This window comes from Calonectris borealis, chromosome W, assembly GCF_964195595.1.
Source record: "Calonectris borealis chromosome W, bCalBor7.hap1.2, whole genome shotgun sequence".
NCBI lineage: Eukaryota > Metazoa > Chordata > Aves > Procellariiformes > Procellariidae > Calonectris > Calonectris borealis.
In genome coordinates this window covers 34,134,469-34,149,361 of record NC_134351.1, presented here as the reverse complement: position 1 = coordinate 34,149,361, position 14,893 = coordinate 34,134,469, and the positions used below count along the sequence as shown (strand labels likewise).

At 50.6% G+C, this 14,893-nt stretch overlaps 1 protein-coding gene across 1 annotated transcript; it reads left to right on the top strand.

Annotated features, from left to right (window-relative positions):
* The first annotated feature begins 490 nt into the window (after positions 1 to 490).
* LOC142074790 (growth arrest and DNA damage-inducible protein GADD45 gamma-like) lies at positions 491 to 2,371 on the top strand. Its single transcript, XM_075135669.1, is given in 4 exon segments — positions 491 to 543; positions 1,439 to 1,540; positions 1,652 to 1,865; positions 2,240 to 2,371. Coding segments are annotated over 4 exon segments (480 nt in total). The 3' UTR covers positions 2,351 to 2,371.
* The last annotated feature ends 12,522 nt before the right edge of the window (positions 2,372 to 14,893 follow it).

Genomic DNA, 14,893 nt, shown 5'->3' with positions numbered 1-14,893 from the left:
AGCGCCTCCTCCCGCTAACGAGGGCAGCGAGAGGGGGAAACCTAGCAAGCGGGTGGAGGCACCCTCCCCGAGGCAGGCAGGCCTTGGGAGACCCCCGCCTGCCCGACCCCCCCGCCCTGCGTGTGGGGCCTGTCAGCGCGGGCACCGGGGCAGCGTGTGCCGCTGCCTGCCCGTTTGCCTGGTAACACCACAACAGAAGCGGCGACAACCCCACCGCAAAGTCATTCTCATTCCCTCCCCACATGGCTTCCCAACAGGAGCCATCCACTCCTCCCCTCCGGCGCGCCGATTAGCATAATAATGCAGCCCCCCCCATCTCCCCTCCCGGCCAATGGGAGGCCAGGAGGCGCCGCCAGCTGCCGGGGCGGCAGCCGCATGGGCTATAAATAGGGCGGCCGCCTACCTCCAGCGTTATGCTGCATGGGGGCTTTGAAGTGAGCGTGTGGTTGGTTCTACTGGTAGTTCTCGTGCCTGTGGGGTATTCGCCGCTATGACGCTGAAGGAGCTCCGCGGGTAGGAGCTCGTCCCCGAAAGCCACGACCGGTGCGCTGCGGCTCAGCGGCGAGCGGGCTTCGGACGGGGGGAGGGTGGGTGGGTGGGTGTGCAGCCGCCGCGCTGACTCTCTGCCCCGCTCTCCCTTGTGGCGCCGCGCTGACTCTCTGCCCCGCTCTCCCTTGTGGCGCCGCGCTGACTCTCTGCCCCGCTCTCCCTTGTGGCGCCGCGCTGACTCTCTGCCCCGCTCTCCCTTGTGGCGCCGCGCTGACTCTCTGCCCCGCTCTCCCTTGTGGCGCCGCGCTGACTCTCTGCCCCGCTCTCCCTTGTGGCGCCGCGCTGACTCTCTGCCCCGCTCTCCCTTGTGGCGCCGCGCTGACTCTCTGCCCCGCTCTCCCTTGTGGCGCCGCGCTGACTCTCTGCCCCGCTCTCCCTTGTGGCGCCGCGCTGACTCTCTGCCCCGCTCTCCCTTGTGGCGCCGCGCTGACTCTCTGCCCCGCTCTCCCTTGTGGCGCCGCGCTGACTCTCTGCCCCGCTCTCCCTTGTGGCGCCGCGCTGACTCTCTGCCCCGCTCTCCCTTGTGGCGCCGCGCTGACTCTCTGCCCCGCTCTCCCTTGTGGCGCCGCGCTGACTCTCTGCCCCGCTCTCCCTTGTGGCGCCGCGCTGACTCTCTGCCCCGCTCTCCCTTGTGGCGCCGCGCTGACTCTCTGCCCCGCTCTCCCTTGTGGCGCCGCGCTGACTCTCTGCCCCGCTCTCCCTTGTGGCGCCGCGCTGACTCTCTGCCCCGCTCTCCCTTGTGGCGCCGCGCTGACTCTCTGCCCCGCTCTCCCTTGTGGCGCCGCGCTGACTCTCTGCCCCGCTCTCCCTTGTGGCGCCGCGCTGACTCTCTGCCCCGCTCTCCCTTGTGGCGCCGCGCTGACTCTCTGCCCCGCTTTCTGGCCTGTAGGGTTCAGGGCGCTGGTAAAGCACTACATGAACTGCTGCTGTCGGCGCAGCGCCGCAGCTGCCTTACTGCTGGCGTCTACGAGTCAGCCAAGCTGATGAATGTGTGAGTATGGTGGGAGGAGGTGGTGTGGGTTGCCGCTGCCAGTAGTGGGACGCTCAGGGCAGAGGGAGCTGGCTGCGGGATGCAATGTGCCTGTTGTCCTTCCCCTTGCAGCGATTCGGACAATGTAGCCTTCTGTGTGCTGGCCACTGATGAGGAGGATGAGGGGGACATTGCCCTGCAGATCCACTTCACCCTGATCCAGGCTTTCTGCTGTGAGAATGACATTGACGTTGTGCGTGTGAATGATGTGCCCAAGCTGGCTGCCATTGTGGGGCCCAGTGAGGAGTCTGGGGAGCCACGAGACCTCCACTGCATCCTCATCACGGTGGGTGTCCCCTAAGAGACACGGGGTGCTCTGTACTGCCCTTCAGGGCTGTGTTTTCTTGGCCTGCCTCTTTGCTGGGGACAGGTAGAGCCTTTCACAGAGGTGGTCTGACCTCTTCCTGGTAGTTAAACCCCTTCTGGGCAAGGAAAGGGGACTCTGCACTTGCTATAGAGTGAACTAGCTGAGTAGTAATAGGCTATGCTTCTTGTAACTGGATTTCCCCTGTTGCCCACAAGAGTAACATTTCTGCTTCCTGTATGTTGGGCAGAAACTAGCTGAAAATATCTTGCTTCCTATGCTAATGCCTCTGTAAATACTGTGATGACTTCAGCTGGCAGGCAGTACTCATGGTGTGCAACTCTTCCTTCTGGCAGAACCCAAATGAAGATGGCTGGAAGAACCCAGATCTAGAAAAGCTGAACTACTTTTGTGAAGAAAGACGAAATGTCAATGATTGGGTGCCAACCATCATCCTGTCTGAGTGATGGTGACCTAGTGTGCTGGGGAGGCTGAAACCTCTGTTAAGTTCTCAGTGTGGTGTTGGTTCACAGAAGTGTGCAACAAGCTGCTGTTCCCATGGATTAGCCTGGTCAAGAGACTGGATTAGTCACTTAGACTGGCATGCAGTGGGCTCTTATGGAGGAGAAAGGAAAAGAACTGCTCACTTGAGTAGTGAGCCCTGGTAGGCCATGACAGCAGAGGCTGACATAGCTTTGAACTGAAGAGTATTGAAAGTTTCCTGGTCAAATGGAGCTGTCTGAGAAGGCAGGGAAGGCTGGGGGAAGTGGGCCAAAATTTTACAGGACTGAACAGAATATTGTAGTTAGAACTGTTGGTGCTGTCTATGAAACATGGAGAGAAGAGTTTCAATACTTGAAGTCTGTCTGCTTAAGAGTCTCTAATGGTCCATCAACAGGCCTCTGGGCCACTCTGTAAAACTATTTTAATAATGTAATCATTTTTACTGAAGTATTTGCTATAGAAGCTTTCATAATAAACTTTTTCCCAGTTTCTGGGGGTGTCTGCTTACTGGGTAGGAAAACAATCAAAAATATCGATGCTGATTTGATCAATGCTATGATCTAAGATAAACTCCATAAAGTATTTGAGCAATAGCTCCATTACTATCTCCTGGGCCAACTGAATGAAGAACAATGCTTTCCAAGTTGATAATTCAACCTTTCACCCTCTTGCAAACAGCTGCTTATTGGAACAGCTTGCAAGACTAAGGAGCTGCATGCTTAATGAGCTCACTTACTGTAATAGATAGTCCTTGTAGTCTACTGAATGAACACAATACAGGTTAGAAATATGGGTTTTATAATATGGACCTTGAGTAAGCTGCGTTATTAGCTGGTAAATACGACTTACTAAGACTCATCCAGAGCTTAGTGTTGCTGCTTGGCAGAAGCAGCTACACAACTCCAAGATGTCAAATAAATTTAACACTTGTTTTGATTAAAATGATGTAATTAAAACTAAAACTAGCCAAAAGTGAATAAACATCACATTTGTCATAAGCTGCTGTCTGGTTGCTGTATGTTGTAACAAAAGAAGCTGTCATTCCAGCTGACAGTTTTGTGACACTTAATTGCATGACAACTCCAAATGAAACTCAAAACAACTTAAGGATCATGTAGCCTTTCTTGGAGATCCTGTTACAGAAAGTGAATATGGATGAACTGATCTTCTCTTATGCTAAAAAGGAAAATATCCCTAGCAATTTATTTTCAATTTCTGTGTACATTCTGCATTAAAACAGCATAGTAATGAATCCCTTCTCCAGAGACTGAGAAAGCTAAATTATTCACTTCCTTGATAGATGCTAAAAATATTCAGTTATCACAAGTATGTTTCCTCTAGGCTGGCTTGCAGTGATTCACAGTAGCATGTGCTGAAGTGACCATTTCTGCTTGAAGTAGCTTAAACAGTTACAGTTTCTAGGAGAACTGCTTACTCTGGGTTTTGTTCTTCTTGATAAGGGAAGTTCAAATTCAATTCTAGCATTCCTGGAATGTGTTCTGTTGTGTGGGTATTTAGTATTGATCCACAGTTGTTACTATGTGGTATGATACCATATAATGATGACATAATCAGAGTTCAAACTGAATCAAAAAATTATACATATGACAGACCTGTAAATGTTACTTCTTGCACTTAAAAGACTTGCTATGCAGCCTGCTTTTCTACTTAACCTGTGCTCATCAACTGGTCTCTGCTCTAGGATCTTGAGAAAAGTTGCATAGAGCTAAGAAAAAACTGCTCCAGGAGCTGTAGTAGATGCTATATAGAAATTGATTTTAAGGCAATTGCCTTGATGCTGTCCTGGTTTTGGCTGGGATAGAGTTATTTTTCTTCCTAGTAGCTGGTATAGTGCTGTCTTTTGGATTTAATATGAGAAGAATGTTGATAACATGCTGATGTTTTAGTTGTTGCTAAGTAGTGTTTTCCCTGGTCAAGGACTTTTCAGCTTCCCATGCTCTGCCAGGTGCACAAGAAGCTGGGAGGGGGCACAGCCAGGGCAGCTGACCCAAACTGACCAATGGGGTATTCCATACCATATGTGTTGTGGTTTAACATGGCAGGCAGCCAAATACCACGCAGCGGCTCACTCACTCCCCCCACCCCCTCGGTGGGGCAGGGAGAGAATCGGAAGGGTGAGAGTGAGAAAAACTCATGGGTTGAGATAAAGATAGTTTAATAGAACAGAAAAGGGAAAATAATAATGATAATGGTAAAATATAGAAAATGAGTGATGCACAATGCAATTGCTCACCACCCGCGCGGACTGATAAACAAGTAGCGATTGGTACTTCCTGGATCACGCCTACCGTTCATATACTGAGCATGATGTCACATGGTATGGAATACCCCATTAGCCAGCTGGGCTGACTGTCCTGATTATGTTCCCTCCCATCTTGTGTACCTAGTTCAGTTAGTAGGCATGGGAGCTGTCCTTGGACTAGGAGGGCACTTAGCAACAACTGAAAACATCAGTGTGTTATCAACGTTCTCCTCATACTAAATCCAAAACACAGCACTAGGAAGAAATTTAACCCTATCCCAGCCGAAACCAGGACAGTATCCACCCCTTATTCTATACCATTTATGTCGTGCTTAGGTCAATTAATCACCACTATCTTTCTTTTTATATATAGAGAGAGATATATATGCACACACAGATATCATTCCCTTAGTCTATGGACTATCCCTTTAAAATGTCCATGGAGTTCATTTCGTCCATGACTTTGGGCTCCATCTGTCATAACAGTCTTTCAGGGCCAGAAGGATGGTGTGTGGTGTTGGGCTGTTGCATCCTGAAGCCAGTTCTCATTTCAGTATTGCTGTGCTCATCCGGTTCTATCATCGTTGCACTTTGCTTGGTTTCATCGGAGTTAGTTCATTCTTCATTAATCTGGGTGATTCTCACTGCTATACCATTGATAGCAAGCATAGAAATAATGATATACAATATCATATAACAATTGACATCATACAATTCAGTTCATTGGCTATTTTCACCCAAAATCAAATCCCCTTGAGGTACACACCGGACTTCCCCATCCTTTCGCATTACCCACCAAGTGCACCCAGGTCCTTGAGCAAAAGCAATCCCACGGATGGCTTTTCCCTTGCCCGAGGCAGGAGTGACCCAGACTGTCTTCCACAGCATATTCTTTATGTGCACGACAGGGACTTTATCCCCCTCTACAGTACGTAAGGGTTTTGACTGGGCAGAGCCAGCTCGATTGAAAGATCCCCTGGTGTTGACTAACCAGGTGGCTTTTGCTAAATGTGTATCCCAATGCTTGAATGTCCCACCACCCATTGCCCTCAGCGTAGTCTTTAGCAGTCCGTTGTATCGTTTGATTTTCCCGGAGGCTGGTGCATGGTAGGGGATGTGATATATTCACTCAATTCCATGCTCTTTGGCCCAGGTGTCTATGAGGGTGTTTCGGAAAGGAGTCCCGTTGTCTGAATCAATTCTTTCTGGGGTGACGTGTCACCATAGGACTTGCTTTTCAAGGCCCAGGATGGTGTTCCAGGCGGTGGCATGGGGCACAGGGTATGTTTCCAGCCATCTGGTGGTTGCTTCCACCATGGTGAGCACATAGCGCTTGCCGTGGCGGGTTTGTGGGAGTGTGATAGAATCAATCTGCCAGGCCTCCCCGTATTTATATTTCAGCCATCGTCCTCCATACCAGAGAGGCTTTACTCGCTTGGCTTGCTTGATTGCAGCGCACGTTTCACATTCATGGATAACCTGTGCAATAGTGTCCGTGGTCAAGTCCACCCCTTGATCACGAGCCCATCTATATGTTGCATCTCTTCCTTGATGGTCTGAGGTGTCATGGGCCCACCAAGCTATAAATAATTCCCCCTTATGTTGCCAGTCCAGATCCACCTGAGCCACTTCAATCTTAGCAGCCTGGTCCACCTGCTGGTTGTTTTGATGTTCTTCAGTGGCCCGACTCTTGGGTACGTGAGCATCTACGTGACATACTTTTACAACCAGGTTCTCTACCCGGGCAGCAATATCTTGCCACAATGCAGCAGCCCAGATGGGTTTACCTCTGTGCTGCCAGTTGTTCTGCTTCCACTGCTGCAACCACCCCACAGGGCATTTGCCACCATCCATGAGTCAGTATAGAGATAAAGTACTGGCCATTTTTCTCATTCAGCAATGTCCAAGGCCAGCTGGATGGCTTTCACCTCTGCAAACTGGCTCGATTCACCTTCTCCTTCAGCAGTTTCTGCAACTTGGCGTATAGGACTCCATACAGCAGCCTTCCACCTCCGATGCTTTCCCACAAGGCGACAGGACCCATCAGTGAACAGGGCATATTGCTTCTCATTTTCTGGTAGTTTGTTATACAGTGGGTCCTCTTCAGCACGCGTCACCTCCTCCTCTGGGGATATTCCAAAATCTTTGCCTTCTGGCCAGTTCGTGATCACTTCCAAGATTCCTGGGCGACTGGGGTTTCCTATTCGGGCTCGTTGTGTGATCAGTGCGACCCACTTACTCCACGTAGCATCGGTTGCATGATGTGTAGAGGGGGCCCTCCCTTTGAACATCCAGCCCAGCACCGGCAGTCGGGGTGCCAGGAGGAGCTGTGCTTCAGTACCAACCACTTCCGAAGCAGCTTGAACCCCTTCATATGCTGCCAATATCTCCTTCTCAGTTGGAGTGTCGTGGGCCTCGGATCCTCTGTATCCCCGACTCCAGAACCCTAAGGGTCGACCTCGAGTCTCCCCTGGTGCTTTCTGCCAGAGGCTCCAGGTAGGGCCATTCTCTCCGGCTGCGGTGTAGAGCACATTCTTTACATCTTGTCCTGCCCGGAGTGGCCCAAGGGCTACTGCCTGAACTATCTCCCCTTTAATGTGTTCAAAGGCTTGTCGTTGCTCAGGGCCCCATTTGAAGTCGTTCTTCTTCCTGGTCACGTGATAGAGGGGGCTTACGATTTGACTGTAATTTGGAATATGCATTCTCTAAAAACCCACAACGCCTAAGAAAGCTTGTGTTTCCTTTTTGCTAGTTGGTGGGGACATGGCTGTTATTTTGTTGATCACATCCATTGGGATCTGACGATGTCCATCCTGGCATTTTATTCCTAAAAACTGGATCTCCTGTGCAGGTCCCTTGACCTTACTTTGTTTTATGGCAAAACCGGGCTTCCGAAGGATTTGAATTATTCTCTCCCCTTTCTCGAAAACTTCTTCTGCTGTGCTGCCCCACACAATGATGTCATCAATGTACTGCAGATGTTCTGGAGCCTCACCCTGTTCCAGTGTGGTGTGGATCAGTCCATGGCAAATGGTAGGGCTGTGTTTCCACCCCTGGGGCAGTCGATTCCAGGTGTACTGGATGCCCCTCCAAGGGAAAGCAAACTGTGGCCTGCACTCTGCTGCCAAAGGGATTGAGAAGTACGCATTAGTGATATCAATTGTGGCGTACCACTTGGCTGCCTTTGACTCTAGTTCATACTGGAGTTCTAGCATGTCCGTCACGGCAGCACTCAGTGGTGGCATGACTTCGTTCAGGCCACGGTAGTCTACTGTTAGTCTCCACTCTCCATTGGACTTTCGCACTGGCCTTATGGGACTGTTAAAGGTGAGCGAGTCTTGCTGATCACTCCTTGGCTCTCCAGTCGACGAATCAGCTTATGGATGGGAAGCAGGGAGTCTCGGTTGGTGCGATATTGTTGCCGGTGCACTGTTGTGGTAGCGATTGGTACCTGCTGTTCTTCAACCCTCAGCAACCCCACAACAGAAGGGTCCTCTGAGAGACCAGGCAAGGTGGACAGCTGTTTAATTTCCTCCGTCTCCAGGGCAGCTATACCAAAAGCCCACCGATACCCTTTTGGGTCCTTGAAATACCCTCTCCTGAGGTAGTCTATGCCAAGGATGCACGGAGCCTCTGGGCCAGTCACAATGGGGTGCTTCTGCCACTCATTCCCGGTTAGGCTCACTTCGGCCTCCAATACAGTTAACTCTTGGGATCCCCCTGTCACTCCAGAAATACAAATGGGTTCTGCCCCTTTATAGCCTGATGGCATCAGGGTACACTGTGCGCCGGTGTCTACGAGAGCCTTATGCTCCTGTGGGTCTGATGTGCCAGGCCATCGAATCCACACAGTCCAGTAAGCCCGGTTGTCCCTTTCCTCCACCTGGCCGGAGGCAGGGCCCCTCTAGTCCTGGTCATAGTATCTGTTTCTCACTTCTTGCAAATGCGAGTCAAGAATTTCTTCATTACAGTCCAAAGTAAGATCAGCCCTTTGTGCCCCACGTTTGACGCCAAAAAGGACTGTTGTGGTTTAACCTGGCAGGCAGCCAAATACCACGCAGCCGCTCGCTCACTCCCCCCACCCCGCAGTGGGACGGGGAGAGAATTGGAAGGGTAAGTGTGGGAAAAACTCGTGGGTTGAGATAAAGACAGTTTAATAGAACAGAAAAAGGGAAAATAATAATGATAATAAATAATGATAGAATATACAAAATGAGTGAAGCACAATGCAATTGCTCAACACCCGCGCTGACCGATAACCAAGTAGCGATCGGTACTTCCTGGATCACGCCTACCGTTCATATAGTGATGTCCTGGTTTCGGCTGGGATAGGGTTAAATTTCTTCCTAGTGCTGTGTTTTGGATTTAGTATGAGAAGAATGTTGATAACACACTGATGTTTTCAATTGTTTCTAAGTGCCCTCCTAGTCCAAGGACAGCTCCCGTGCCTACTGACTGAGCTAGGTACACAAGATGGGAGGGAACATAATCAGGACAGCCAGCCCAGCTGGCCAATGGGGTATTCCATACCATGTGACGTCATGCTCAGTATATGAAGGGTAGGCATGATCCAGGAAGTGCCGATCGCTACTTGGTTATCGGTCAGCGCGGGTGGTGAGCAATTGCATTGTGCATCACTCATTTTGTATATTCTATCATTATTTATTATCATTATTCTCCCTTTTCTGTTCTATTAAACTCTCTTTATCTCAACCCACGAGTTTTTCTCACTCTTACCCTTCCGATTCTCTCCCCGTCCCATTGGGGGGCGGGGGGAGTGAGTGAGCGGCTGCGTGGTATTTGGCTGCCTGCCAGGTTAAACCACGACAGTCCTTTTTGGCGCCCAACGTGGGGCTCGAAGGGTTGAGATAACGATAGATCTGACCAAAGTGTGTTAAGGCAAAATTGTTATAAGCATCCATTGGTCACAATGTTGATGTATTGGCTGTCAAAGTTGTGGGGCTGGCTCTCAATGTTGGGTCATGTAATACCTTGCTTGCAGTATGTGTTCCCTTTTGTGCTGTTTATCATTATTCGGAACTGGGCCAAAATTATCATTTTGTTGCTGTTTTATGAGGTGATAAAATCATTGGTCGTAAGTCTAATCTGGTATCTGTACTCGGCACTGCCGTCATTTCTGTACTTCGGGAACCACCTCTTAGAGATTATTGGTAATTGCACTTGTTTCTCCTCGGAGAATGAATTTAAGGGGGAGACGGGATGGGACACTCTCTCCCACTTGTTCATCTTCCCTTCCATATCGTCAGAAACTCCTTTTTCTTCTATCCTCTTCACAAAGATGTCCACAATATTCCCTGAGAATTTTGAATATCCTTGGGATGCTCAAACAAGCATGATCATATTGCTATGTCTCCTGAATGTGGTTCAGGCCTTGTTTAGGGTTAAACAACTATTCAGGAATACTGTCCAGAGATCAACCCTCAGGAACAAGAAAAGAGGGAGGGCAAGCAGCGGTGCCTCATCAGGGCGGGCGGAGCGGCGAGTCTCAGGGGCGGCTACAGACACGGTGGCTACTCAAAACCCCACGACAGGCACTGCGGCTACTCCAACCCCCATGACAACCCCTGTGGCTACTCAAACCCCGGCAACAGTCACCGTAGCTTCTCCAACCCCTGCGACAAGCACTGCAGCCACTCAAGCTCTGGCAACAGGCACTACAGTTACTCCAACCCCCATGACAAGCACTGCAGCTACCCAAACCCCAGCAACAGGCACTACAGCTGAACCAGAGGACCAACCCTTGCTGGTATCCGTTGCCCCTGTACAGAAGAGGAAATCTTGGAAGCGGAGGTCAGGTCGTTTAGAAAGGGATGATGAAAGAGCAGGGCCATCACAAGGAGGGGAGGAGGAAGAGGAAGAACTCATAAACGAGACGGAAACCACCCGATCCCTATCCCTGAGTGAGCTGCGAGATATGCGGAAAGATTTCAGCCGTCGTCCAGGCGAGCATATTGTTACCTGGCTGCTCCGATGCTGGGATAATGGGGCCAGTAGCCTGGAATTGGAGGGGAAGGAAGCCAAACAGCTGGGATCCCTTGCTAGGGAAGGAGGCATTGACAAAGCAATTGGAAAAGGGACACAGGTCCTCAGCCTCTGGAGGCGACTGCTGTCAGGCGTGAAGGAAAGGTATCCCTTCAAGGAAGATGTTATATATCGCCTAGGCAAATGGACCACTATGGAGAGAGGTATCCAGTACCTGAGAGAATTAGGCGTGCTGGAGGTGGTTTATAGTGACCTGAACGACGACCAAACGCCCAAAGATCCAGATGACGTCCAGTGCACGCGACCCATGTGGCGGAAGTTGGTACGGAGCGCACCAGCATCGTATGCCAGTTCGTTGGCAGTACTGTGCTGGAAAGAGGAAGAAGCACCAACGGTGGATGAGGTGGTTAGCAGACTTCGGGATTTTGAAGAAACTATCTCCTCCTCCCTTGTCTCGGCTGTAGAGAAACTGTCCCGAGAGGTCCAGCAACTCAAAGACAATAGGTCCTATTCTCCACCTGTACGGACCAGTATCTCAGCCATTAGGAGTCAGCGTTTTACTCCTCAAGAGAGAGGATATCGAAAGTACACACCACGGGGCACCCTGTGGTTTTACCTGCGTGACCACGGAGAGGACATGAGGCAGTGGGATGGAAAACCTACCTTCATCCTAGAGGCACGTGTACGTGAGTTGCAAGGAAAAACAATCACACAAGGGGGTTCTCCCAGGAAAAATGCTGCTCCAGTTTTCAGGAAAACCCTGTCTCACGACGGTCCAGTTTCCAGTGAACAGTTCCCCAGACAGAGTAGAAGAGCTGATCTTACTTTGGACTGTAATGAAGGAATTCTTGACTCACGTTTGCAAGAAGTGAGAAGCGGATACTATGACCAGAACTAGAGGGGCCCTGCCTCCGGCCAGGTGGAGGAAAGGGACAACCGGGTTTACTGGACTGTGTGGATTCGATGGCCTGGCACATCAGAGCCACAGGAGTATAAGGCTCTCGTAGACACTGGTGCACAGTGCACCCTAATGCCATCAAACTATAAAGGGGCAGAACCCATCTGTATTTCTGGAGTGACAGGGGGATCCCAAGAGTTAACTGTGTTGGAGGCCGAAGTGAGCCTAACCGGGAACGAGTGGCAGAAGCACCCCATTGTGACTGGCCCAGAGGCTCCGTGCATCCTTGGCATAGACTACCTCAGGAAAGGGTATTTTAAGGACCCAAAAGGGTACCGGTGGGCTTTTGGTATAGCTGCCTTGGAGACAGAGGAAATTAAACAGCTGTCCACCTTGCCAGGTCTCTCAGAGGACTCTTATGTTGTGGGGTTGTTGAGGGTTGAAGAACAACAGGTACCAATCGCTACCACAACAGTGCATCGGCGACAATACCGCACCAACCGAGATTCCCTGATCCCCATCCATGAGCTGATTCGTCGACTGGAGAGCCAAGGAGTGATCAGCAAGACTCGCTCACCCTTCAACAGTCCCATATGGCCAGTGCGAAAGTCTAATGGAGAGTGGAGACTAACAGTAGACTACCGTGGCCTGAACGAAGTCACGCCGCCACTGAGTGCTGCCGTGCCGGACATGCTAGAACTTCAATACGAACTGGAGTCGAAGGCAGCCAAGTGGTACGCCACCATTGACATTGCTAATGCCTTCTTCTCCATCCCTTTGGCAGCAGAGTGCAGGCCACAGTTTGCTTTCACTTGGAGGGGCGTCCAGTACACCTGGAACCGACTGCCCCAGGGGTGGAAACACAGCCCTACCATTTGCCATGGACTGATCCACACCACACTGGAACAGGGTGAGGCTCCAGAACACCTGCAATACATTGACGACATCATCGTGTGGGGCAACACAGCAGAAGAAGTTTTTGAGAAAGGGGAGAGAATAATTCAAATCCTTCTGAAGGCCGGTTTTGCCATAAAACAAAGTAAGGTCAAGGGACCTGCACAGGAGATCCAGTTTTTAGGAATAAAATGGCAAGATGGACGTCGTCAGATCCCAATGGATGTGATCAACAAAATAACAGCCATGTCCCCACCGACTAGCAAAAGGGAAACACAAGCTTTCTTAGGCATTGTGGGCTTTTGGAGAATGCATATTCCAAATTACAGTCAGATCGTAAGCCCTCTCTATCAAGTGACCAGGAAGAAGAACGACTTCAAATGGGGCCCTGAGCAACGACAAGCCTTTGAACAAATTAAACAGGAGATAGTTCATGCAGTAGCGCTTGGGCCAGTCCGGGCAGGACAAGATGTGAAGAATGTGCTCTACACCGCAGCCGGGGAGAATGGCCCTACCTGGAGCCTCTGGCAGAAAGCACCAGGGGAGACTCGAGGTCGACCCTTAGGGTTCTGGAGTCGGGGATACAGAGGATCCGAGGCCCGCTACACTCCAACTGAGAAGGAGATATTGGCAGCATATGAAGGGATTCGAGCTGCTTCGGAAGTGGTTGGCACTGAAGCACAGCTCCTCCTGGCACCCCGACTGCCGGTGCTGGGCTGGATGTTCAAAGGGAGGGTCCCCTCTACACATCATGCAACCGATGCTACGTGGAGTAAGTGGGTCGCACTGATCACACAACGGGCCCGAATAGGAAACCCCAGTCGCCCAGGAATCTTGGAGGTGATCATGAACTGGCCAGAAGGCAAAGATTTTGGAATATCCCCAGAGGAGGAGGTGATACGTGCTGAAGAAGCCCCACTGTATAATAAACTACCAGAAAATGAGAAGCAATATGCCCTGTTCACTGATGGGTCCTGTCGCCTTGTGGGAAAGCATCGGAGGTGGAAAGCTGCTGTATGGAGTCCTATACGCCAAGTTGCAGAAACTGCTGAAGGAGAAGGTGAATCCAGCCAGTTTGCAGAGGTAAAAGCCATCCAGCTGGCCTTGGACATTGCTGAACGAGAAAAATGGCCAGTACTCTATCTCTATACTGACTCATGGATGGTGGCAAATGCCCTGTGGGGGTGGTTGCAGCAGTGGAAGCAGAACAACTGGCAGCGCAGAGGTAAACCCATCTGGGCTGCCGCATTGTGGCAAGATATTGCTGCCCGAGTAGAGAACCTGGTTGTAAAAGTACGTCACGTAGATGCTCACGTACCCAAGAGTTGGGCCAGTGAAGAACATCAAAACAACCAGCAGGTGGATCAGGCTGCTAAGATTGAAGTGGCTCAGGTGGATCTGGACTGGCAACATAAGGGTGAATTATTTATAGCTCGGTGGGCCCATGATGCCTCAGGCCATCAAGGAAGAGATGCAACATATAGATGGGCTCGTGATCGAGGGGTGGACTTAACCATGGACGCTATTGCACAGGTTATCCATGAATGTGAAACGTGCGCTGCAATCAAGCAAGCCAAGCGAGTAAAGCCTCTTTGGTATGGGGGACGATGGTTGAAATATAAATATGGGGAGGCCTGGCAGATTGATTATATCACACTCCCACAAACCCGGCACGGCAAGCGCTATGTGCTCACCATGGTGGAAGCAACCACCGGCTGGCTAGAAACATACCCTGTGCCTCATGCCACTGCCCGGAACACCATCCTGGGCCTTGAAAAGCAAGTCCTATGGCGACATGGCACCCCAGAAAGAATTGAGTCAGACAACGGGACTCATTTCCGAAACACCCTCATAGACACCTGGGCCAAAGAGCATGGCATTGAGTGGGTCTATCACATCCCCTACCACGCACCAGCCTCCGGGAAAATCGAACGATACAACGGGCTGTTAAAGACAACACTGAGGGCAATGGGTGGTGGGACATTCAAGCATTGGGATACACATTTAGCAAAAGCCACCTGGTTAGTCAACACTAGTGGGTCTGTTAATCGAGCTGGCCCTGCCCAATCAAGACTTTTACGTACTGTAGATGGAGATAAAGTCCCTGTCGTGCACATAAGAAATATGCTGGGGAAGACAGTCTGGGTTACTCCTGCCTCTGGCAAGGGAAAACCCATCCATGGGATTGCTTTTGCTCAAGGACCTGGGTGCACTTGGTGGGTGATGCGAAAGGATGGGGAGGTCCGGTGTGTACCTCAAGGGGATTTGATTTTGGGTGAAAATAGCCAATGAACTGAATTTTATGATGTCAATTGTTATATGATATTCTATATCATTATTTCTATGGTTGCTATCAATGGTATAGCAGTGAAAATCACCCAGATTAATGAAGAATGAACTAACTCCGATGAAACCGAGCAAAGTGCAACGATGATAGAACTGGACGAG